General features: G+C 43.9%; 2 protein-coding genes across 9 annotated transcripts in view; one reads left to right on the forward strand and one right to left on the reverse strand.

Moving 5' to 3' along the window:
* Positions 1-8,573, reverse strand: part of LOC147031593 (catenin beta-1-like) — a 28,372-nt gene extending 19,799 nt beyond the window's left edge. For 2 of the 3 annotated variants that reach the window (XM_085865644.1, XM_085865663.1), the window contains exons 1-7: positions 8,417-8,555; positions 4,549-4,603; positions 3,821-3,861; positions 3,467-3,688; positions 2,861-3,114; positions 2,385-2,623; positions 1,616-1,817 (exon numbers count right to left, since the gene is read on the reverse strand). In XM_085865644.1, coding sequence (XP_085721770.1) covers positions 1,616-1,817; positions 2,385-2,623; positions 2,861-3,114; positions 3,467-3,688; positions 3,821-3,833 — 930 coding nt within the window. In that variant the 5' untranslated portion in view covers positions 3,834-3,861; positions 4,549-4,603; positions 8,417-8,555. Of the gene's footprint in view, positions 1-1,615; positions 1,818-2,384; positions 2,624-2,860; positions 3,115-3,466; positions 3,689-3,820; positions 3,862-4,548; positions 4,604-8,416 lie in introns of all 3 variants that reach the window. The other variant, XM_085865655.1, reaches the window with a different exon arrangement.
* Positions 8,574-8,655: 82 nt separating this feature from the next.
* LOC147031594 (beta-1,3-galactosyltransferase 1-like) overlaps positions 8,656-26,428 on the forward strand; it is a 142,311-nt gene continuing 124,538 nt past the window's right edge. For 2 of the 6 annotated variants that reach the window (XM_085865726.1, XM_085865735.1), the window contains exon 1: positions 19,772-19,938. The gene's annotated coding sequence lies outside the window, so the exon portion shown is untranslated. Of the gene's footprint in view, positions 8,827-19,770; positions 19,939-20,232; positions 20,438-25,871; positions 26,147-26,428 lie in introns of those variants that run through there. The other 4 variants (XM_085865697.1, XM_085865706.1, XM_085865688.1 and 1 more) reach the window with 4 other exon arrangements.

A 26,428-nucleotide genomic window follows, 5' to 3' on the forward strand; every position in this document is an offset into this window, starting at 1 on the left:
ACTACGACATATGATGGCGTACTTTAGCGTTCTATTCACGCATACCAAACTTACCCATACCGTATTCGACGTGCGCCAGCGTTTTAGACGCATTTTTCAGAGGTCGGCATACGCTGGCAAGATCGCCAAGGTGTGACTGCGATGTTGACACTTCCATTTCTGCGATGGTTATGAATTGAATCGATGTGCGGCAGCCTTTTCATAACCTATGCCACGTCATCATCGGCGATGCGTGCAGCGCGCTATGCCTAAGTAAGACTATCGTTGGGCATAGGTTGTGAAGGCCGACAACAGGTTCAGCATTCGTTGGTACAAGTTATCTATAACACGACGAAACGTTCTGTGTCCATTACTAATACGTAATGCATAAGACTAAGTCTTATGAATACGTCCGAATCTTTAAAAAAAAAAAAAAAAACATCAAAAGTTCAATGTAAGCCAGCGTTTTACATACATTTTAATACGTTGCCATTGCTGGCTAAAACGTCAAGGTGTGACTGGGCCTTTATGAGTAATACTTGCTATGTGCCACTTGTAAACACATGGCTTCGGGAACACTTTTGTGAAGTCTCCCCTCGATTTGTCCAGCCGTTCTGGAGAAGCTTTTTATAGGTTTTCGGGAAAATGCAATATGGCTGCCAGACCAGGTGACCAATGACATCATATGTGTGAACCTTTTGTTCCTCATGGACAGGCGGTCATACGTATAAAGTTTCGCCTCGATCTGTTCAGCCACTTCAGAGAAGAAGACGTTTGAAGGTTTTTTTTTTTTAAACAATATTGCTGCCAAATTAGATAACCAATCTTCTTCTTGCGTCGGGTAGCTTAGCTGCCAGGGTTGCCATCATTTCTTGAAAGCGCGACTGTGTTGCTGATGCAGTGCCCCTCGACCAGTACACTCTGGTACTCATTTTGCCGACCTCGGAAGGATGACAGGCTGAGTCAACCCCCCGGTGTATTAATTCAGCGGCCAATGGGACTTGAACTCAGGACCCAAGGATCCCAAGCTGCCACCCTAACCACTGAGCCAACACCAGGCTCACATAACCAGACATCATGAATTTTTTTTGTGGACAATTTTATCCCTAGATAAACCTCAAAAATTTTCATACTGATCCGATGCGGCGTTCTTCAAATGAAATAATGACATAATAAAAATATCACACCCATTCACCATGAGGAGTACTTGCCATGTGCCAAGTTTCAATTTTTTTCCTTGGTGTGGTTTCAGAGATACAGAGATCCATAGTTTTTCCGTTTTTCCAATATGGTTGCCACACCATGTGACCTACGACGTCATAATTATCATTAAAACATTCTATATGATTAGTCGCACCAATGGTGAAAATTTCGTCTCGATCGGACATGCGGGTGCAGAGAAAAACACGAAGGTTCTGTGCAGACAAACAAACAGAGGGACTGAAATGCAATACCCTCTCCTTTGGAGAGGGTAATAAAAATAAAAAGATGGGGGAGTGGGGGTGTTGAAAGAAACTTTAAACGTTTTGAATGGGCAGGGGGGGGGGTCACCAAATCTCAATCAAGCAAAAATTTATGAAGGGTTTGAGCCTAAAATAAATAAATAAAGAGATAGATAGATAGCAATGAGAACTACCTTGCTCTCCTGGTTCCCATAAGCAAGGAGCTGTAGGCAGTCTGTCGTGATAGCAAGGAACTTGACATTCGTTTTGCCCAGCAGAGCAACCATCTTCTGCAGACCCCCAGCCAGCCTCACAGCCATTTTGCTGCCCTCTTGGTGAAGCAGCAAATTATGCAGGGTAGTGATGGCGTAAAACACTATCGCCTCCACCGGAGAGCTGAAAGCAGCAAAGCTTCCATCAACAAATACAGTGGCCTTTTATACCAGAAGTCCAATTTGAAATGCTTAAAAATGTCTTCCCACACAACCCATGCTATATTTCATGCTGCTCGCCGCATCTGGCAAACAAAACAGAAGCTTCGAGGCAATCATGATTTTGGCATTTTTGTGGGATCGTGGCAGGAGCCAGTGACAAACCGGCAGTGTGCCCTCGTAGTGGGAACGAGAACACAACAAAGGATGCTGTTTGTAGAAGATAGTGGATTTCTTCATGGAGAACCATTTAACATTTTTAGAATTCTCAGGGTGACAAGTGCAGAGTTCAAAAACAAAAGGAAACTCACAAACAACGTTATCACGGCCATTACCTCATATTCCTCAACGAAAACATCCCCGGTGGCAATACGTTGCAATGCCTTCACATTTTCAAGCCTAGTCATAGACCGAAGGACAACCAACGAACGTGGAGAAAAGAAAATGGCAAGCTGTGTTTCTGCACTTCCTTATAACATTCGGAGAACTAGCGATTTGAAGTACTTTCCGACGACGAGTCGGCACGTCATACCTGAGCAGTTTCACCAGAGCGGGGATTCCTCCGGACTTAAAGATGGCGAGCAGACCTTGACGGTGATGAGAGATATTGTGGAGTGCTCCGGCGGCGCAGCGTGTGGTCTCCGCGTCCTTGGCAGTCTGTGCAGCTCGCACCAGCGCAGACACCATCTGGGTTGAGCCCATCATGGCGTGGCGAGCAGCTTCCTTTTTGGACAATTGGTGAACCATCATAGCAGCATGTCCCATTACCACCTGGAAAAAGGACATTGTTTTAACACCTTCCTTCCAAACAGCATTTATTTTAAAAAGTATTGAAGACGACTTGCTGATCCGGTAATAAAACTGCACAGGCGTTCGATCAATGTGCCGATTCAAACCAGAGTAATCATGCAATCATCGATGTGTCGATTCAGGCTGCAAACAAGAACCGCCGAGACCTCCGAAACACACGTCAAATTCCCTTTTACAGCCGAAAATAACATCCCGTACCCCGTCGTCATCGTTGAGCAGTTTGGTGAGCTCTGGAATGGCACGAGTAGCCACTTCGGCATCATCTTGGTAGTTAATGAGGTTCACAACGGCTTCCTTCAGCATTTGCGATGGCTCGGCTAGACGCTGGACGTTGGTAGGCTGGCCAGCCTCAAACTGTGCCGCGGAAATTTGCATGCCTTCCTCCAGGGTCTCCGGGAACATGGCCGCTCGGATGCGCTGGGCGCGTGTCGAAGCAAAGTGACTCTCCATATCTGATGTGCGCACACAAACATTCGTCCGTACCTCAACGATGAACCTTGACAGACCGGCAAACATCGTCAAAATCATAAGCCCCATCTAGGGTCCAAATCAATGTGTCCAATCAAGATGGCAAGGACTTTAACACGTAAAAACCAGTAATGACTCGACCTTTGAAGATGCCCAACATATAACGAGGTGCCGTCTTTGCGAAGCGGTGGCAACAGGCAATGTTTTACCTTTAAGAATTTCATTTTTAAAAACTCTAAAAAAATCAGTGAGAAACAATTTGCCTGTCATCTCGTCAATACAGCATCGCAAGGAATGTGTAAGAACAAGGCCCGACGACGCATGACTGGACCGTACCTGCTGCAACAGGGTCTTGGTTGAAATTCTGGCCAAAGCTCTGCTCCCACTCGAAGGCAACTCTCCCGTCGTCATCGTCTGGGTTTCCTTTGCCACTCAGCGAGGGTGCCGTGGTGTTGATTCCAGACTGTATGCCAGAATCCAGGTACGACTGTTGCTGCCAATTACTGACCTGGACCTTCGGATCCATGTCCATGACCATGTCCAGCTCTGCAAAATCCGCTAAGAACGAACGAAAGCCACAAGTTAAATATACAAACTGCTATGATAAAAACGTAAAAACGAGCAACTTCCAAAACACCCTGCGACATGCATTTTGAAAGTATCCAGCCTGGCGAAACAGGCAAGACTTACGCTGGGTAGCCATTTTCAAGACTTCAACTTCAATTCAAGTCCTGCAAACACCAACAAGCATCATGTGTTAAAAAATAAAAATAAAAATCACCTTTTGGTACACCAAGAATCAAAAACCAACAGGCAAGACCTATTAGTAGGTGAGACCTGTTTAAACTTGCCCATTCACACGAGCACAAGCTCAAAGCAAAGATCGGCTGTTGGCTCGTGCTCACACGATGACATCATGGATTGCATTAAAAGCACCTTATCAACAAGAGTCTGGCACAGTCTGGCACAAAGCACAGAACAAATAAAAAAAAAAGGATGGACACAAACAGCTCGCAGTATAGAAGCACTGAAGGTAAGCCGATTCATATTGATACACTACATAACGTGGACACAGAGAACGGATCAAAAATATCAGCCTTTAGCTTTTCCACGAGCCTTGGAAAACCCACCACTCCCAAACATGACTCGCTGCCACCACCCCGCAGCAAACATGATCTGTCACCATTACTTCGACTACGACTACAACCACCACCCTCTCCCTCTACGACCTCCGAGCACCACCCATGTCCCGCCGCCACCAACATCCACTATCACCACCACCCAATTCACACGTTATTGGGTACAAACAGATTTTAAAGCAAATAAGCTGTGGGATTTCCTGCCACAGTTTTAAAGCAACAACACAAATAAATAAAAAGGCAACCGTCACACCCAACTACAGGAGAGGATCAATTCACCTTCAGCTGTAAAGACACTAAAAAGGCGTCGATGGTCGTTGCCCTTGTTTGAAACCTGCATACAAACAACGCATGGAAACCCATGTTTAAAAACAGTGAGTGAGGAGCATCGTCTCCATAAAACACAAGTTGAAAATATTTCTGATCGCACCACGTCGGCTCGACACCTTGAAAAAGGCAACAAAAACCATGTGTGTGGGTTCAGCAGATGGTACGGTTTATACCTGAGATCCGGTCAGTCCACGTTTCACTAGTCAGGTCAACCACCACGACGAACACCGCAACATGCTCGTCATCACCCACAAAGACCAACATCATGCTAGTCAAATCACTCACAAAGACCAACATCACAACACGCTAATCAGGTCGCCAACCAAGACCACAACATCGTCAGGTCACCCACAAAGACCAACATCATGCTAGTCAAATCACTCACAAAGACCAACATCACAACACGCTAATCAGGTCACCGACCAAGACCAACATCACAAGCTAGTCAGGTCACCGACCAAGACCAACATCACAAGCTAGTCAGGTCACCGACCAAGACCAACATCACAAGCTAGTCAGGTCACCGACCAAGACCAACATCACAAGCTAGTCAGGTCACCGACCAAGACCACAACACGCTAGTCAGGTCACCCACAAAGACCAACATCACAAGCTAGTCAGGTCACCGACCAAGACAAACATCACAAGCTAGTCAGGTGACCGACCAAGACCACAACACGCTAGTCAGGTCACCGACCAAGACCAACATCATGCTAGTCAAATCACTCACAAAGACCAACATCACAAGCTAGTCAGGTCACCGACCAAGACCACAACACGCTAGTCAGGTCACCCACAAAGACCAACATCACAAGCTAGTCAGGTCACCGACCAAGACCACATCATGCTAGTCAGGTCAACCACCACGACGAACACCGCAACATGCTCGTCATCACCCACAAAGACCAACATCATGCTAGTCAAATCACTCACAAAGACCAACATCACAACACGCTAATCAGGTCGCCAACCAAGACCACAACACGATAGTCAGGTCATCCCACAAAGACCAACATCACAAGCTAGTCAGGTCACCGACCAAGACCAACATCACAAGCTAGTCAGGTCACCGACCAAGACCAACATCATGCTAGTCAAATCACTCACAAAGACCAACATCACAACACGCTAATCAGGTCGCCAACCAAGACCACAACATCGTCAGGTCATCCACAAAGACCAACATCACAAGCTAGTCAGGTCACCGACCAAGACCAACATCACAAGCTAGTCAGGTCACCGACCAAGACCAACATCACAAGCTAGTCAGGTCACCGACCAAGACCACAACACGCTAGTCAGGTCACCCACAAAGACCAACATCACAAGCTAGTCAGGTCACCGACCAAGACAAACATCACAAGCTAGTCAGGTGACCGACCAAGACCACAACACGCTAGTCAGGTCACCGACCAAGACCAACATCATGCTAGTCAAATCACTCACAAAGACCAACATCACAACACGCTAATCAGGTCGCCAACCAAGACCACAACATAGTCAGGTCATCCACAAAGACCAACATCACAAGCTAGTCAGGTCACCGACCAAGACCACATCATGCTAGTCAGGTCAACCACCACGACGAACACCGCAACATGCTCGTCATCACCCACAAAGACCAACATCATGCTAGTCAAATCACTCACAAAGACCAACATCACAACACGCTAATCAGGTCGCCAACCAAGACCACAACATCGTCAGGTCATCCACAAAGACCAACATCACAAGCTAGTCAGGTCACCGACCAAGACCAACATCACAAGCTAGTCAGGTCACCGACCAAGACCAACATCATGCTAGTCAAATCACTCACAAAGACCAACATCACAACACGCTAATCAGGTCACCAACCAAGACCACAACATCGTCAGGTCATCACAAAGACCAACATCACAAGCTAGTCAGGTCACCGACCAAGACCAACATCACAAGCTAGTCAGGTCACCGACCAAGACCACAACACGATAGTCAGGTCACCCACAAAGACCAACATCAAAAGCTAGTCAGGTCACCGACCAAGACCAACATCACAAGCTAGTCAGGTCACCGACCAAGACCAACATCACAAGCTAGTCAGGTCACCGACCAAGACCAACATCACAAGCTAGTCAGGTCACCGACCAAGACCAACATCACAAGCTAGTCAGGTCACCGACCAAGACCACAACACGCTAGTCAGGTCACCGACCAAGACCAACATCACAAGCTAGTCAGGTCACCGACCAAGACCAACATCACAAGCTAGTCAGGTCACCGACCAAGACCACAACACGCTAGTCAGGTCACCCACAAAGACCAACATCAAAAGCTAGTCAGGTCACCGACCAAGACCACATCATGCTAGTCAGGTCACCGACCAAGACCACATCATGCTAGTCAGGTCACCGACCAAGACCACATCATGCTAGTCAGGTCACCCACAAAGACCAACATCACAAGCTAGTCAGGTCACCGACCAAGACCAACATCACAAGCTAGTCAGGTCACCGACCAAGACCACAACACGCTAGTCAGGTCACCCACAAAGACCAACATCAAAAGCTAGTCAGGTCACCGACCAAGACCACATCATGCTAGTCAGGTCACCGACCAAGACCACATCATGCTAGTCAGGTCACCGACCAAGACCACATCATGCTAGTCAGGTCACCCACAAAGACCAACATCAAAAGCTAGTCAGGTCACCGACCAAGACCACATCATGCTAGTCAGGTCACCGACCAAGACCAACATCACAAGCTCGTCAGGTCACCGACCAAGACCACATCATGCTAGTCAGGTCACCGACCAAGACCACATCATGCTAGTCAGGTCACCCACAAAGACCAACATCACAAGCTAGTCAGGTCACCGACCAAGACCACATCATGCTAGTCAGGTCACTGACCAAGACCACATCAAGCTAGTCAGGTCACCGACCAAGACCACATCAAGCTAGTCAGGTCACCGACCAAGACCAACATCACAAGCTAGTCAGGTCACCCACCAAGACCACAACACTCGAGTCAGATCACCCAAGACCAACAACACAATATCTCTGATTTTCCGAATACGTTAAAGGATGTAAACAAGAGTAACACACATTCTCCATATTGGCTTCCGAGAACCAATTCGTCGACAGTTAACCAACCAACTAACTCGATAACGTCACCAACCAAGAACAAAATGCATCTTCGACACGATAAACAGGTCACCTCTACCGCCATGAGCTCGCCAACGCCCCCGATAACGTTGTGCCAGGAGGTGTAAACAAACTATGGTCCCCCAAAAGGTAACCAACTCAACCGAAGCACAAGACGTCATGGTGGTGACCGCGGGTGGACCGGGTCTCGTGAAACAACGACCGTTTCTTATGGACTCCGTGACGTGTCATCGGATCGGGTCCATAAGCACATCGAGCGTGTCATAAACACCTCCACGTGGAGGTATCGAGACCTTTTACAACCAACATACCCATGACGAGATGTGCAAGCAAACCGCCCAGCAGCCCCCCCCCACAAAGTCCTCCCCTCCCCCTCCCCCTCCCCCTCTCTTCACCGGCCTTTGTTTGGGATCCGCAGGAGGTGCTGGTAATCCAACACGTCATCCGCGCTTAACAACAACCACACATCACGTCCGACCACGACAGGCGGCCACAACTCACGGCAACCAAAAGACGCCACCGATCGACACAGGCCCGAAGAGAACCACCGGGTCCGATCAAACCGGATAAATACACAAGTGGAGACACCGCGAGAGGTGCCAGGCTGAAAAAGCGTTCTTCAAAACCACCGATCGAACTATCGGCAGCAGAACAAACCGACAGGCTTACCAGAGCAGCTGGATCGATGATTGATTGAGCCTCGGAGAAACCGATACCACCCAAACGGCTCAACAAGAAGAGAACATGGCGGCTCGGACGCTCACGGGGAGGGGCCGTGTAACCATCCGCGTGTCTCCCCCTCCAGGCCACGCCCCCCTCAGCCGCCGCACGCCTTTTAACCTTCCGCTCTGAAAATGAACGTCGAGGCACGTTGTGTTTATGTAACTGCGTCATTGGGAAAAATAAATAAATAAATAAATGTTTCCAGTAATTACACCGAACGGCTCTTTAACGGCCACAACTATTATTTGGCTTCACTCTTACTATTAAATAAAAGCCTGCTCTCCTACGGGAGCGAATCATGGTGTCGATGACCCCAACCTGAGGAGAACAAGGGACAATCCATTGCTAACTCACAGGTACTCCCACCAGGGCCGGATTTACTTGCTTGTCGGCCCTCGGCCAAACCTTATCAGTGCCCCCCCCCAAAAAAAATATATATCTGCAAAAGTAGGTATACAGTAAGGACTGTACTTGTTTTCATTACTGTATACCTACTTTTGCAGCCCCATATATATATATATATATATATATATATATATATATATATATATATATATATATATATATATATATATATCGTAATCTTGTAATGCAAAGAAAAAGAATTACAACATAATGTAAAACATCAATCATTTTTAATCAAATTTGTTCCATATCAAGGACATCAAAGTAAACCAAGTTCCATATCATGTATATACATCTTACACAAAGGAATAATGGAAAAAATACAATGAAACTGAAGCATAATACATTTTGCAAACTCAACTATGTGTAGTTAAACATGACATTTTCCTGCTTTTTTCTGTGGCAAATTTGTCAATGATACTGTGTGTGTCAAAGGATTGTAGGAGTTCAGATAATAAATCAGGTAAGCAAAAAGTAATAATAAATTAGTTCAATTCAAGTATAACAGATTACCAATATCACAAAATATGAACACAAAAACACACGTAATATCACAATGAAGTCCACTAAATACAACACCTAATGTATATAATCTACAGATAGATAGATGGTGGGAAACGGTCATTTAAAAATGTACCGTTATATTTTTCGTTACCTTATTACAGCGCGTGCGCTGTATACAATTGCACCGAGTTTGAAATGTCCCCGGCGTCGTCTACCACGTCTCCGGTGGGTCCGGTGTCCCCCCCACGTGCCTCAAGACAGCCAATGACGGCCGTCCGGTAGATGCAATGCGTAACCTCAACGGAAATGGTGACAGTTGACGGAAATACCCGAGTATTTCAATAGAAATTTGTGAAACTAATGTGTTATATATGTGAAAACCATTTAATTTATTGCTTGATGGAAAAAAACGAAGAAACTCTCCCCCCTCATGTACGAACGAACGAAAGACGTCACTTCCGCCCACCATAGCATTTCGCGCCGATTGCCGAATGCTGAAAGCTAAGTTCTTCTTATGCTATCATTCTTTTGCGGTCCCCTGCCATGCTGTATCGAATGATTTCATTCCTTTTGTTATATATAAAGTTGCTTATCACAATAATAACAAGATTTTTACATTTCAAATATTAAGTACGCTTTTTAATTGTTTTTCAACTGAAAAAGCATAAATTGCATATTTTAACATTAGTGTACTCATTTGCTTCACCACACGCGCTGTATTGAAGGATTTCACTTGTTTTATTTTATTTTACTATAGGGCCTACTAGCCTACTCCTTGGCCAATCAGAGAACCCACAAGTCCCCGGTGGGCCTTAGGCCAATGGCCTATGTTGCCTATTGGAAAATCCGGCCCTGACCCCCACAGCACGTATGACAACTCGGTTGACATTACCAGCTAACTAGATATTGGAGATTAACCAAGGCGTTTTCGATTCCATAAGGTTCATACAATCACAACGGAGCGTCCGTTCAAATGATGGTCAATGACCTCGAGTTTTCAACTGATGTGACATTCTAATTGTCCCGATTTTCAAACAATCCAAGGAAAGGAATCCTTCGACGGAGCAGGTGTTACATTTCACCGAGAAAATGTTTGTGGAAAACAGGTTCAGGTTAAATACAGGTGTGCAAATCGTCCCTCTTCACTGCGATTGTTTGTCACTGCATTCAAACTCCTGGGTCTCTGTCACTATCAGCCGTGATCTTTCTTAGGGGAAAAACACATTTCAACGTTGACCTCCAAAGCCAGCTGCCGAGTGGGCATCCTCTGTCGTACAAAGACCTTCCTTGGCACACATCTGAACTCCTAGATCCACCTACAAGGTCTGCATCTGCAGCTTCATGCGGAACTCTCCCATCTTGCTCAACTTGGCGTCGTGGGAACCACAAGGCTTTCAAGATCATCGGAATCTCCCACAATGAAGCTTAGTCTGCGGGTCTATCACTTCGCCATCGCAGACAAGTCGATGGTCTCTCTCTCTCTCCTCTTCCGCAACTTTTCTGGTCTTGCACTATCTGCTCTTTCCGTGATTTGTCCCCCCGGCCCCAGGTTCCTGCAGGATTGACGTGGTCCACCAACAAACCTCGTCTGGTGAAACTACTTAAATACTGGACCACCGGTCACCTCCACTCATTTGTTCCTCTTTTCCCACCTGTAAAACCAACTTCCACGTATCCTTTTCAATCTCATTCTTCCCTCCAGGTCTTCAAGACAGCTATTCACCGCCATCTTACATCGTCCCCAATAGAAAACCATGCTATTTTATACCCTCGTTAACATGGAGGAAACAACAAGGGAATCAGACACAGGTGGAGGCCATTCAGCACGTCATGCCTGCGCCAACACCACACCAACCCAAGATCCAAAGAAAATGCAAAAAAAAAAAAAAAAACGTTTTTAATGAATGAAAGAAAAAATATTTTTGTATTTCTAGTTTTATTTTTATTTTTTTGGTATTTCTTTTTTATTGTTGTAATAAAAAAATTCTTTCTTTTCTTCCCCTCGGAGAGGGGGCATGGATTTGGTTAAAAACACACATGAACCACACAACTCCCCCTTAACAAGACCCCCACCAACAGCACTCCATACACAATCATCCATCAATCCTCAACCCCACCTAAATCCCTACTAATTTTCCAGTTTTTCCTCCTTGGAATTTCCTTCTCCGCGTACGCGTGTCTTACGTCCTGTTTTTGTCTGTTTCGTCCTGATCTGTTCACTGTGCTTGCTCTTCCATGAGCCTCGACTCTGTATCCCCTGCCCCCCAAAAAAACCAAATGGTGACATGAGCCATTGTGCCACACCAGCATTTGCTGCAAGGGTTCTGACCAATTGTGAGTTCCTTGCCACACAACCAACCCAGTTAGACTTCCATTAAACAGTTTACGAGGATTGCTGCAACCGGCAAGTAAGATTCTAGAATGGCACAACAATTACAGCTAAATTAGCTCTGTGAAAGACAATCACCCACTGTAAATGCACAGTGTGTTACCTATCTGCTATACCGTCAGCCAACCCTTTAAGCAATGAATGCCAGCCCACCCCTTAAGAAGGCGATCAATCCATGGACACGTTTCTGGCCATCTTATCACAGCACCCTTTTTGCTTGAAAAAAACATTTGTCAACAACACAACATTACAACGAAGTTAAGCATGTGTATACACTTCAGCCCGAAGGCCAAAGGCACAAGGTCATACACTAACTGGGTATTGGGTATCACCGGCCGTTATCAGACAGAGTGGACTCCCCCTTCCCTCCTCCAAAGGGCCGAGCTGGTAAGCTTACCATGTGGTCTTAAATGCCAAATGATGATCAAACACATACACCTTAGCCCACAGGGCCAGAATGTGTCGTCATAGAAATGCACGCACACACGCACGCACACACACACATACTTGTCATCATCATCATTATGACAGCGACTTTTTATTCAACAAAAAAACGTTAAAACTTGAGGTCATAGAACACCTTACCCTGTGCAGTCTTGAGAAAAAAAAAACTTGACATGGGCGTGGTCTGCAAGCAGCAAATTTGATTGGTCGAGATGATGTAAAATGCAATATTTTATTTTCAAAGTGCCAATTAGGCTATTTGTATTCTGCAGTGGTCAATAATACAATTAAATCAAAATAAAATAAAGATTTTAAAGGTTGTAGAAAGAAAAAAAAAATCGACAGTTCATTGCCGTTGACGCAGCATCTTTTACGACACCTGATTTAACACGTTACATTAGTTCTTCGTGCATGTTGTTTGTATCCTTTATAACATCCTTAAAACAGCATGCTTCCTGTTTGGAATGATTTTCAATTTTATTTGACTGTCAGGCAAGCAGACAGGGTAAAAACATTTCACTACTGTACTTTGTGCATGTGAGATCGGGACAAATTCAGAGCCAAAGTCCTGTTAAACGACAGGTTTGTTTTCTGATTCCTGTTTCGATTCGTATTCAAAATATAACATTCAATTGAAATTGACTTGTTCCTCAGTCATAAACTGAAGTCTGGAGACAGACAGACAGACAGACAGACAGAAAGACAAAAGTGAACCTATTGCTTAAACCCAATTTTTTGCTTCATGCACACGGGGTAAAAACTCAAACATTGTGACAAAACTTAGGATGTGCATCTCAGCTCCACAACCAAAGTACACAGTTTTACAAAACTTGTCAAAACTAGTGTACTCATTTACTTCAACCCGAAGGTCAGGCCGAAGCACATGGTCAAAGCAAAGTCCCAATGTATTCAAACACAAGCTTCAGTCGCATTTGTGACGTGGCAATTGAAATGATTGATTGCATGCATCGTCATTATCGAGATAACGCTTCAATTAATCATTTTCTGCATTCAATTTGTTTATAAAACTTTGCACTATGAATTACAAGTAACCTTTTTGAATGCAATGCAAAACATGTGTATAGATTCGATTACATCTTCCAACTGATTCTCACTAATTCTGACTGGTGATGACTTATCACATGTAAGTTCGATAGGAAACTACAGCTGCACATTCCATGATCTTCTTAGTTTTGTCTTCAGTATTTTGGATGACTGTTTGTGTGTGATTTTATCCATTCTCTTCCACTGATTGTTTGTTTTTAACTCTACAATTATTGTGACGTCACAAAGGGACCATAAAGCACCTGCTTATCTTTGGGTTTATGCAAAAGATTGTACAAGCACTTGATATCAGTGTTGATTTCTTGATAATTTCATTGCCACACTGACCTGATATTAGACAGTGGACTCCACCCCGAAGAGTTGAGTTGGCAAGCTTACCGTGTGGTGTTAAATAATCAGTTCAATGACAAACAGTCCTGTTGATTGGAATGGTGACCATGAACCCTTCCTTGTGTCACAACAACATTTGCTGCAAGGGATCTGACCAATAACGGTGTCTGCTACACATGCACCCTATTTAGGCATCCATTACACCAGTGTTTCTCAAGGTGGGGCGTGGCAATATTTTAGTGGGGCATAAGGATTCATAATAAATGAATCAATATATGATCACTTTCATAGCTTTGCTATGAGTTCCCTTCTTGGTTGACTCAGCCATTTCTGGTGGATTTATCTGAAGTACCAGAGCAATACCAAGAGGAGTTGTGCGAGTTGCAACAAGATGAGTCTGTGAAAACTCTTTTGAAGTCAAAGGACCATGATGTGGCTGTCTGAGGAAAGCGAAAAGAAATACCCAAACTCGACTACTTTGGCAAGGGAAGTATTGATAAATTTTCCATCATCTTATTTATTCGAATGTGGATTTTGTGTTGTTACCGATTTGCTGCAAGCTCAGAGAAATCGACTGGAAATCACGAAACGTGGTGATTTATGGCTGAAACTGACAATATTGGATCCCCGAATCAAACAAATCTGCAGCCGGCGTCAAGGGCAGGGCTCCCATTGAAGTGAGTAGCAATTGAATAAACTTTGCAATCAAGTTTTGATAAAGCCTTTTGAATACATATGTAGTATATACTGTAGTGTCTCCAATCATGGTGGGGCGTACGATTTTTTGAAAATCAAAGTGGGGCGTGGGACAAAAAAGGTTGAGAAACACTGCGTTACACAGTTTACGAGAAGTTTTTGCAGCTGGGAAATAAGGCATTACAGAAGTGTGTGTGTGTGTGTGTGTGTGTGTGTGTGTGTGTGTGTGTGTGTGTGTGTGTGTGTGTGTGTGTGTGTGTGTGTGTGTGTGTGTGTGTGTGTGTCTATTACTATTGACAGTTTGAAGAGGCGTGAATTTAACCAGACTTCAGTGCTATCTATTGAAAGTCGAAGAAAGCGCTCCCTAAACAGGTTTGGGAAGTTCACGAGGGAAGGGAGAGCTGGTTCCACCAACGGTGTGACGTCATACAGCAGGCATGAAGCATACCACCAGAGGTGAATATTGATTAAATACAGTGCCGCGGATGTGCTCCAAAAGCAGAACCGTCACTCCTTCTTGGCAGAACAGTCCGTGCATTATAGTAAGCATGATCCTGCTCTAAGCTGATCCGTATCTGGGGCTGATGTCCGACCGCAATAATACTTCTATTGAGCCTACAGGTTTCAGTCCTGCACGGCTGATGCTGGCTTGTATGTTGAAGACAACTATGCCGACCTTGTCCCAGAATCTTCCACCAAACACAGACAAGATCGACCCTGATATCGTGAAAATTAATGATGACAAGGCCAAGGAAAAATACGCTGACTACGACAATTGGAGACATTCTGCTGAACCAGGGCCAGATTTAGACATGTGGTGGCCCCTGGACAGCCTTCAGTTGTGGAGGTCCACCCTATCTTGGAATACTAAAAAGGTGACGAGACATATTTACAGTCATCCATAAAGTATATTTTTCAACACCAAAGAATCTGAATAACAAGCTCGAATGAGCTAAGATCCTCATCCTCTTAATGATGACGTCATAAAAACGAATATGACATCATTGTGATGTATCAGGTTTGCGATAAATTATCTGTGCTAATGCCTGGCTTGATTCCCGCAAACAAAATTCAAACAGCTTGCCTAGTTTCAGAGTTAGTTGATCAATATGACCTTCATCAGCTGTGGAATCAAGAGAAACTGAAGAGTATTTTGACAGTTTTATGCGTGAAATGATTTCATTCAGAACTTGATTGCCCATTAGTCTGACAAGTTATTTGCAGATGGTGGAAGACAAATAGTTTGTATGACCACTGCCACGATTTGAATGATTCTGGATGTGTTGCTTGAGGAAATCATCATATTCAGCCAAAAGCTCTAGTATTCCCAAGTAGTTTCCATTATGAGGAAATCCAAATGTTTCATTATCTCAACGAAGAGCTCGGCCTCGTTCACATGCAAATTTAAGCACATTGACCGGTCGCTTTAGAACACTGCGCTAATATTGCTCAATTCTATTTGCTTATTGTGCAAGTTCAGTCTACACGTCCAGCTTTCTTTGCACGACTTGCAGCTGACAAAACTGCTTGAATGTGGTCTTTTGATTGCTCATGGACACCAAGTTGATCACTAGTGTGTTTCCAGTCGCAGAATACATAATGTGTGACTTGGGATCTTGCAACACCCATTAGCTTGCAAAAGAAGCAGAAGACTCGACCATTTGCTGGTGAAAAACAAAGCCAAGAACGTATTACAACTAACCCAATTGTATTTCGTTGCTCAAACATAGCTGGTGTACATTTCCGAATGACATTGTTTGTACCTTTTTGTATTGCTGATTTAGCATCCAAAGACTTGACATCACTGTGGTGGACATCCTCAGCACCTTTCACAGCCCAATAGTCAATTAATGATTTTGTCATATGCTCTGGCCATAAGCTGATGTCCTCAACCTGTGCATTCGTATGAGATTCTGGAAGCACTTGCTTTGAAGCAGTGTCTGTCTTCTCGACATTCTGGTCATTTTCTACCGTAGACAGGCCGGATGAAGATGAGGCTGGTGTCTCTGCAGCAGGTGCCTGCTCTGGTTGTATTGAATTTGAAGGTGAAGCACTGTCTGCTTCTGAAGCTGATGGACGAGTGAACTCAGTGAAGAATTCAGTCATTCGACGTGTTTTTGCAAGTTATTGAGCTTCTCTTTCAGTACGTTCCTTGGATACTTTCCTCTTTGCAGCACCACTTGCAAAATGTCGCGGACCTTTGCGTCTGTCCATTCCACTCATTCCTGCAAGAAAATTTGTGTTTATTTTATTTGCGAAAATTTAAATATTTGCGTTTAATAGTCATAAATCGTGTAACAAAGTCCAACACAATAAACTTAAATTTAAAAATTGTAGAAAATACTTTTAAATTCAAAAATAAAAAATTGTTTTAATCATTAACTATTATTATAATCTTATTAAATAAACTAGGCTGTAAAAGCTTCCTTACCAGTTGCAAAAGTTTCAAATTCAAATGTAAATTAACTTAAATAGTCTTCAACTTTTCCAATTTGTTTTTCCAACCAGACACGCCAACAAACTCGCAAGGTTTACCGTTTACCTGAAAAATCTTTCAAATGAAAGTTTCAATTAATTCGTCGCCATTTTGAATACGAATAGTTTAGTTACCAGACTCCCACGTCTCCTTACATTCCCGCTCTATACCCCCGGGACAAAGCTCTATACCCCCGGGAAGAATTGATTCATGCATTAAAAAATGGCGATCTGATCATCTGAACATCTATAACAGTTTGCTTAAATATTTAAGAATATTTATATTGTATTGAAACGAGTTTTTTTTACATCAAAATTGATGATGCTACGAAGACAAATTTGAATGTTCCCGATGTAAATCTTATTAATCTCAGTCTCACATAAGATATCTGTTCACATAAGATATAGGTGAGCACGCGTGACGCGTATGCGTGTCCACTATTTCTCGCCATGATGTGAGCTGAATATACCTCAACAGTTTTGTAGAACAAAGTGCAAACGACTAAAGCCGGGTTAACCAAACGTAAGCTAGCTATTAAAGTAATGTTAAAAATGCAAGGACCATAAATGTAACCTGAAAAATTCGAGGATAGTCTATTTATTGGTTCACGAAAAAATATTTTCACGAAAAAAATAAGTGACCACTATATTCGTTATTGTTGTGTGTCTGTCTGTCTGTCTGTCTGTCTGTCTGTCTGTCTGTCTGTCTGTCCCGAACATAGCTCCGTGGGTTTTGATCCGATCCTGATAAAATTTTGGTGGGAGGTTTATATCATGATCGAGTTGTGTTTTCCTGAAAATGGGCGTGGTGCGCCCATTATAGGCGGAGCCAAGCCCAAAAAAAGTGTTTTTAGGGGGTAGCCGATTTCAATTTGCATCTTCTCCTCGGGGGTTTGTCGAATCTGACAGGGGTTTTGGTATTTGGTTAGCCCAATGGCACCTGCATAGCCCTACGGATCTCGATTTTTCATTTTCATCCCAAGGTTAAGGTCACAAGGTCACGAACTTAGAAAATTACGAATTTTGACATAAAAATTTTTCTTCTCCGAGGGGTTTGTCGAATCTGGCAGGGTTTTCGGTATTTGGTTATCCCAATGGCACCTGCATAGCCCTACGGATCTCGATTTTTCATTTTCGTCCCAAGGTTAAGGTCACAAGGTCACGAACTTAGAAAATTGCGATTTTGACATAAAAATCCATCTTCTCCGAGGGGTTTGTCGAATCTGGCAGTGGTTTCGGTATTTGGTTAGCCCAATGGCACCTGCATAGCCCCACAGAGCTCGATTTTTCATTTTCGTCACAAGGTCAAGGTCACGAACTTAGAAAATTTTGAATTTTGACATAAAAATCATACGTCCGCCAAAAGTTTGAGAGAGAGGATGACAATATTTTTTATGCATAATCTTGAGGTCATTCCCCACCTAAAGTCTTGAAACCATGTTGCTCTATCTCGAACACCTTGCCCGTGGCGCTCCCTTCAAGTTTGTTTTTTTACGCTGATTTCATCAAAGTATGGATAATCCGATGAGTGTGAAATGCCATATAGCCAATATGACGTTATATTGTTCCTGGAATGTTCCAGAGGAAGTTTTGCACCAAAGGTCATAATCCTTGATCTTTGACCTTTAAAGGTCACAAAGGTCAAATTTTCAAAGTTGTGGGAATCGAACCGGGTTTTCGACCTTCTTCGACGAACTAACTCCAATAAGCTATAACAAGTATCCTGTTTCCTTATTTTAATATCCACAACATTGCTTTGTGACCGTTAAAGGTTATGCAAAGGTCACATTTTGAAAGTTGTTGAACGAAACCGGGTTTTCGACATTTTGCAGCTAATAACCTGTCACTCGTACCACATCATGTTGATCATTTTTATAATTTGGTCAAACATTATCACATTGTCTCATCCTTGACTTCTGAAACAATCTACATCGTCAAATACCGCTCGTGAACCACCGTCGTCTTCAGACTTGTAATTCTAGCAATCTGTGTCTGTGTGTGTGTCTGTCTGTGTGTCTGCGACTGCTGTTTCTCGACAACCACTGATCCGATCTAATTGAAACTTGCCAGGTATATTCCTGGGGACCTGACTATGTGCCTTTTTAAGGTTTGATATTAATCGGACAAGTGGTTCCCAAGTTATGGCCATTTATTTACCAAACCAATGACAGGACACGGTGCTATGACATCACGATTGACGTCACAACTTTTTTTTTTCTTTTGCACGTACGTACGAGCACGCGAGAGCGAAGGAACGGCCTGTGTAGTTGTTCTTTCTGGCTTGCGGTTTGAAACTTTTTTTTTTTTTTTAACTTTTTTCAATTTTTTTTCCACGTATGGCCACGCACTAGTAATAGTAAAGAGACGTGCAAAGTCCCATACTCCCATAGAAGTCAACTGACTTCTATATAAAATAGAGAATGAGATAAGATGAATATCTTATATCTGTTCCACTAACTACCAACTACCATCCAGGCACTCACAAATACATTTTTCCTTACAATTTTTTTTTTCATTAAATATGTGGAGGCCCCTGGGAAACTACCCAGCTTGCCCATGCCTAAATCCGGCCCTGTGCTGAACTTCAGCTCGGTGACAAAGTCAGAGTCAGAACTGGTCAACAATCAACGTGGGTACAGTTGGGTACGATCCAGGCAGAGAAGTCAAGCCAGTTGAAAGACTTGATGTTTAATCAAATAAAGAAAGCCGCTCTACATCAGAATAATACCCATCATTTCGACCACATACTACAGTCATGTCCTCCACCCTGACCCTGTTGCTCAGTTTTGTTCTGGAGTTGGGTTTGTTGCTTGGTGACATTTTTTTGCCAAGTATGTTGGTCCGTCCGTCCGTCCGTCCAGCCGTCCGTTTGTCAGACGATTTTATCCAGGAATTGTGTTTATGACAAATGAGGTTTTAGGCTTTTGAAGCCTTTCAGGCTGATTTGTTGACGTTCAGGAAGTCCACGTCATACATATGTTAATGAGGGGCTGATGACGTGTTGGTTTGGCGGATATATAATAAAGTAGTTCCATCATGACTGCCTAATGAACTGGTGTGTTTGTCGATCATTCCTGACGTTCGGCTGCCGTTACAGAGACTCGAATACCTTTTCGTTTCACCACGAAAGAGAATCAACGGAGGTTATTAACCACACTCGGTAGGTTGGTGAACAATGGTCCGTCTATTTAGTACGTACTTAAATATGGCGGAAAATCTGACGCGCCCACTCCGCACCCTCCTGCTCGCTTGTCCACTCGATATGTGCTCTTCCCTTGTCTCCCCGTATATTTCCTTCCTCACCCAACCGTTTCTTTTCGAATCCTTCATTCTCTTCCTTTTCTCGTCTCATTTTTTGATTTAGCGTACGTACGTACGTAATAAATAGATGATTTAGAATGTATGCTGCACTTTTCATTGTTGGAGTATGCATATTGTTGATGTTAATTGATATCCTTCCGCACTTCCTCCACCCGAATGAAAACCCTATTACGTACCATGACCTTGTTCAGTTTCCTTCCCTTGAGTATTTATTCACCCCGACCGCAAAACCGCGGGAACGCCTTCTGTCTGATGGTGATGACGTCATTGCTAAACTTGACGCAGCACGAAACTTCGGTGTTGCTCGGCTGAAGGAACCGATGGTTACTTTACACGAGGTATCGGAATGAAGAATTAGTGACGAAGTTGGTGGTGTGTTTGTTTAGTCTTGAGTGGGTTTTATAACAAGAAGGAAACTCGACGCAGGATTTACCCGTCATGGCTGTGCCACACCAAATTAAATAAATCTGTCAAAGTGACTTTAATTTGATTTCGGGGAAACGCGATCACAAGTGACAAGGCTGTTAAAAATAATTATGGGGAAATATGTATGTTTAATTACTCATCAAAAGTGTTATTATTTATTAATTTTTTAATTGGTGGGGGACGGGGGTAAAGGTAGTTTTAGTTTTTTGGAACACGGCAGTGCTGCTGATGCAGTGCCCCCTGGAGCCTGGTGTTGGCTTTGTGGTTCGGGTGGCGGCTTGGGATCCTTGGGTCCTGAGTTCAAACCCCGTTAGCCGCTGAATTAAAATACACCAGGAGGTTGACTCAGCCTGTCATCCTTCTGAGGTTGGCAAAATGAGTACCAGTGTACTGGTAAGGGGGACACTGCATCAGCGGCATCGCTGCATCCCCACTAATGATGCAGCCAGCAGCCACAGGCTGCACTCCATATAAAGAGAGAGACTATTTGAGTCCTCAAAATGAGTGATAAATTAAATGCACACATTTTACCATGATAAACAAAAGCTTAACACTCACACCCACTTGATCTCGCAATTCAGAATTACATTAAAAAAAGTTTGATCAGTTAGTCTCTGTATACTCTCTAACCAAAGATGTTTCAATAAAAAATGTTTTTAAAATGTACTAACATGTGATGAGGGCTGCCAGGATGGCCTAGAGGTATGCACATATGCCTCTAACCTGTCTCGCCTGGGTTTGAATCCCAACCCAGCTATAAACTGTGATCCCAGTATTTCACAGGCAGGGACATTCATCGATGTGTGTGCCGTCTCTTGGAATGACGTTAAACTGGGTGTCCTGTCTGCCGGTATTGGTTATTTCGTTGTTTTTCGCATTAGTTGGTATCTTTCTTGCAGTTGATGAAGGAAGATCAAGCTTTGAGGCCAGATAAGGGCTGTTTCACAGTCATGGTCATTTCTGGTATTTTGTACCGTTGCATGCTAAATGAGAGGCTGTAGTATCTCTGTCATTAGGGCCAGTAGTTGGTACTAGTGATGGCACAACTTGGACCACTTTTTATTTGACAAAAAAAATGACAATTTTTAGCAGAATGGCATAAAAATTGCCGTTTTTTTTGACAAATAGCTATCTCATTTTCTCCAGGTACACTGCATTCACAGTGTATAAACAAATACAAGCAGAAATTGGGACTTTTATTTGTTGTTGCATCAATTTAATACCTCTTCTGTACTTTATCCACAACATATTCATTTCAGACTATGAATATTTATTTCACCCTCAATAAATATGTCCCACTGTTCGTCCGTCAAAAAATGTCCTCTCCGGAAATGCATATTGTAGAAGAATTTTTTTTTTTATATAAATAAAGGTCTTTTTAAAAGTTTATTGTGTGTGTATACCTGCACTGATATTATGCTACAAAGTTTGAGTGTAACCAATAACCTTGTATTTGCATGGCCTGCATGATTGCCTTACATTTTTTTTTTTTGTGTTGGAGTCTCATTAGTGGCCACCAAAACCACAGAATGCAGAAAATGTGTTTGCTTGCAGCATGCTCCCAGGTTCCCCCGACCGTACCCCCTCCCTCGCTGCTCCTCCACTTTGGGCAATAGTATTAACCTTTGGCCGCGGGTGCCCCAACCTTCACTACCACAAAGAAATGAAATGATGTAAGCAAATCTAGCTACGAGATCCTCGAAACACACGCCCCTGTTGTCCCACCAGACAAAAAGGAAGGGACTATCTACACGTATATTAATGAAATAACTGTCTTGGGACCACTATATGTTGGATGCATGTGGTTCTGAGAACCACACCAATATTTGTATATATATGTATGTAAAAAAAATTGGACTCCTCAGGATATAATTAGTTGATTAGTTATATCGTAAGTTGCATGTTTACAGTCGATGTGTTGTAAACCCCAATTTAGGCCTGCCAATATGGTGTTTTAATAGAACCTTGTCTCCCCTCCATCGCTTTGTATGTTTCATTTAAATGTGATTATTTCTCATTCATTTAGTTGTTTATTTAATACAGTCTTCCCCCTTTCTCTTCACGTGCCTCGTGACTAATGCTTTTGAGCCGAAGGAAACGCGTATTTCTTTTGAATCAGGCCAATTAACTTGAGCCAGGTGACCAATGAATGTGCCTGATGTCACACAAGTGATGGTTCTGAACCGGGTTTTGTGGAAGAAACTGCAGTTTGAGGGGGCAATCTGGATAGTGATGTCAGTGTGCAGTTTTTCCCAGTCTCTCCATAACTGGGAGCATTGCTACAGATTATTTGGACCCTCCCAGTGGAAGGAGGATTTGGTCCTGTGACCCTGGGAGCATCAGTGGCGAGTTTGGCCGGAAACCCATCTCGTAGCACGTTGTGCGTGGGGATATGTTTGCCTGTATTTCTCATCAAATCTAGGCAAAGATGCTTCACTTGCTTGACTAGACCTGAACAACCACATTATTTATATTATCGTCCCCTTTACTCCCCCCCCCCCCCCCCAGGACCTTCAAACCATTTTTCTCATGTGTCCAACTACCTCTTGAGTATGTGATTATAGGGATAGGGTAAGTGAGACTCTATTGAGAAATTAAGTTTATAAGCGTGTATTGCAGTTATGGAAAAGGACGTTGCACTCAACACATAAGGCATCCTTTGTGATGTAACCAAGTTTGACCTGAGTTATTTTATAACTTGGTTTATAGATCCGCCGACGGTATATTTGCTGAAATGAAATATAAATATAAAACACATTTTTAGCCTTTTATATTTATAAATTTTCCACCGAAGGTGCAAAAGTTTCAAAACCCGAAATGTAAACGTCGGCATTTATTTTCAAAATATAATTTCGCGCGCGCGCACCAAAATTCCGAGTCCCCTTTAACCAAACTGCGCAGTCGTCTTCCGTCATGGCATCTGAGCAGTGGCCAGCGTGGTTCAGATTGATTGTGGTTTCTGGGGCGAAAGTGATTGTTAAGAAGTATGTCAGCGGTATAAATTCGAGTGACTGTATTGGTGATTTAATCACGCAACATCTTGACGACGAATATTCTGGCTGAACGATTGCATCAACTCAGTGCAGCAGCAGGGATGATTCGCACGCTACTCTTGATCGTGCCGATTTTGTTTCCATCGAAAGTTGTACACCGCTGTTCGTATTGAAAGATTTCGGTGCCAAGTACGTCAAAGTTTCCCTGCGAGATGCTGATATTCAGCCTTCAAGGGACCAGAAATCAGCTTTTGATATGCTCATGGGGATGAGGAGACGGTACAATCAGATGCCCGCTGAAAAGTAATAGCTGGTTATGGCTCTGATTGACCGTTTGAGCATGTTGACTCCTAGTAGACACCTTTAAAAAAAAATGATATCCAGCACTATGCACTGGTGTGCATGCACACATCTACAACTTGGACAGCAATTTTCTCAGCATTGTTTCCATTTGTTTGATGATCCAACAGGTTTCTAAAGAAAAACATGCCAGACTATATTGTAAAAACAAGTTTTAATCCTTCTTTATTGTTTTTCACATCAGATGATACAGTGAACATGGGCATCCTGCATTTGAATGGTCTTCCATCTTCAATGTTTTCTTAGATCCTCCTGGTCCAGGATTGAAGAACTGTGTAAACTAAGTTATAAAATAACTAAGGCCTTAGAATGTAGAATGCATATTTATGCTTCACCCATGTTTAGCTTCATGCATATTCATGTTTTGCCTCATGCATATTGTTGTGGCCACAGGTAACCCTAACCCTAACAATCAGCTTGTCACTCAAGGGGATTAATCTCCGGTTGTCCTCGGAAGAGCTGGACCTGGGGCCACTGCTCACAATTAACATTGTGGTACGGTGGGTTGTTTTAGAACTATGAACGCCACCCAGATAATCGCGAGTTCCAGTGTCCACCGTCTAATTATGCCGTTTAACTAGAGGTCACGTGGTGACCTGAGTGGGGAGCACGCCCTCGGCAAAGCACCAATCTTGTCTCTATTAGATTTTAATGAGGGTGGCCGAGTATTTTAACCGCTGGTGCGTGCCGACTATTTTTGGTCAAATCTGTGGTAATTACCTCCCAGTCTATCTCGGTTCTGACAATGCTAGACCAATGGAAGGAAAGACAAACACGGACAGGTTGGAAGTCAACAAATGATTTATTAATAAGGAAATAAATAAATAAAAATACCTTTTTATTTCCTGAGATAAATAAATGAATAAATTCCAAAGCAATCGAAATGAATAGTTAATCAGGCAAAATCAATCAAAATGACAGGAAAGAGACAGAGAGTAGATGCTTATCGGGGGGGGGGGGGTTGACTTACTTACAACAAAACACAGACAAGGGTACCCAACAGATCATTCAGGGGCGGGGGGAAGAAGTCATCTCGCTCACCAGAGAGAAGTCGTCCGCGAAGTGAAAACGTCCTGAAATGTGCGTGCATGTCTTGTCCGTCGCCAGCACCCAGCCTTGCTGTGCACCCACTCGCGAACAGCCTTGAACGCCAGTTGATGTCTGGGGTGGCACCGAGATCGTCTGTCGTGGGATTAGACCTTGGTGCTGTGACACTGGTAGCTCCTCACACTTTACGAAACTGGTGATGTCCAGTAATCCACACGGTCCATTGGTGACTGACTCGCGCCTCACTCGTTGGTGACCGACCCATGCCTCACTCGTCGTCGGTGCTGCTCACACCCACACGCGCACCACAAGCTCGCTTGCATGCTCACACCATTTTGGCTCACTTCCCAAGTACTGGAAAGGACGAATTGTCTCGTTGGCGCTGGTCAGACACACACTCTCGCTTGCGCGCTCGCACTCTGGCTCGCTTCTTCCCTTGCTTGCTTCCACACTCGCACGCTTCCACACTCGCGCTTCCTCGCTTGCGCGCTCACACCCTGACTCGCTTGCCCGCTTCTTGCTCGCTTCTTCGATTGCGCACTTCCACTCTTTATTTCTCCTTTGAACGGACCTCCTATTCTTTTTATAGATGTGGCCCGTTTCGGCGGGCGCAGAGTCCCCCCCAAGCTCACCCCGCCCCATTTGCGCACCATTACCATGACAACCCATGCACTCAAAAAAGGGCGGGCCTCAGCGCTAGCGAAATAAATGTGCATAAACGTTGCTGAGGAAAAATAAGGCAGGTGTCAGCGCTCACGAAAGAAATATGTGCATAAATGTGTCTGTCGTAAAGAAAAAAAAAACTTCCCATAAGAGGGGATCTATTCTTTACCCTTCTCAAAGCATCACATTTAAAATCCCATTAGACATGGGGATGGGGCTAATCTAAACATGCATTGGAGGAAATAACTGTCTGAGGACCTGGATGTGTGGATGCATTCATCAGACTGGATTCTGAAATCCATAATCCATGAGAGATGCCAAAGTAACGTGGCTTGGGTGCGGTGGAATCGACCTGCTGGGTTGTGCACGTGCCACTGAGATGACACTGGTGAATCTGGACAGTGCTTTGGTGATTAAGCCCTGCTTGGGCCAGCCCCAATACAAGGCGAAGCTCTCTGCCAAACTGTGCCACTGTGCTGCTGTCTCACAAACCTGCCTTGCTGCCTGCTTTATTGCTTGGACAGTGCACTGACCAAGGCTGACCAGAGGGTTCTGGAGGTAGGTGGAAGCACACGGACTTTGGGCGCTGCAGTTCCAGACACGCATATGCACCACATTCCCTTCCTCTGCTCCCCCCTCCCCCCACCACTTTGGATCAATGCAAGTCCACCTGAGGGAGAGGCTGTACCCAAGCCTCAAATTGATTTTCTTTCTTTTTTCTCTTTCTCTTGACGTTTTCCTGTTATGATTGTGGCACGCCTGTCCTGTGCATAAGTAAGTAAGATTGTGCAAGGGGATCTTTATGTGCTTGAGGGTTGACTGTTCTTGTGTTTCTGCATC

Source organism: Eptatretus burgeri, chromosome 2 (genome assembly GCF_056783735.1).
Source record: "Eptatretus burgeri isolate ZD-2024b chromosome 2, Ebu_testis_v1, whole genome shotgun sequence".
In the NCBI taxonomy this organism is placed as follows: Eukaryota; Metazoa; Chordata; class Myxini; order Myxiniformes; family Myxinidae; genus Eptatretus; species Eptatretus burgeri.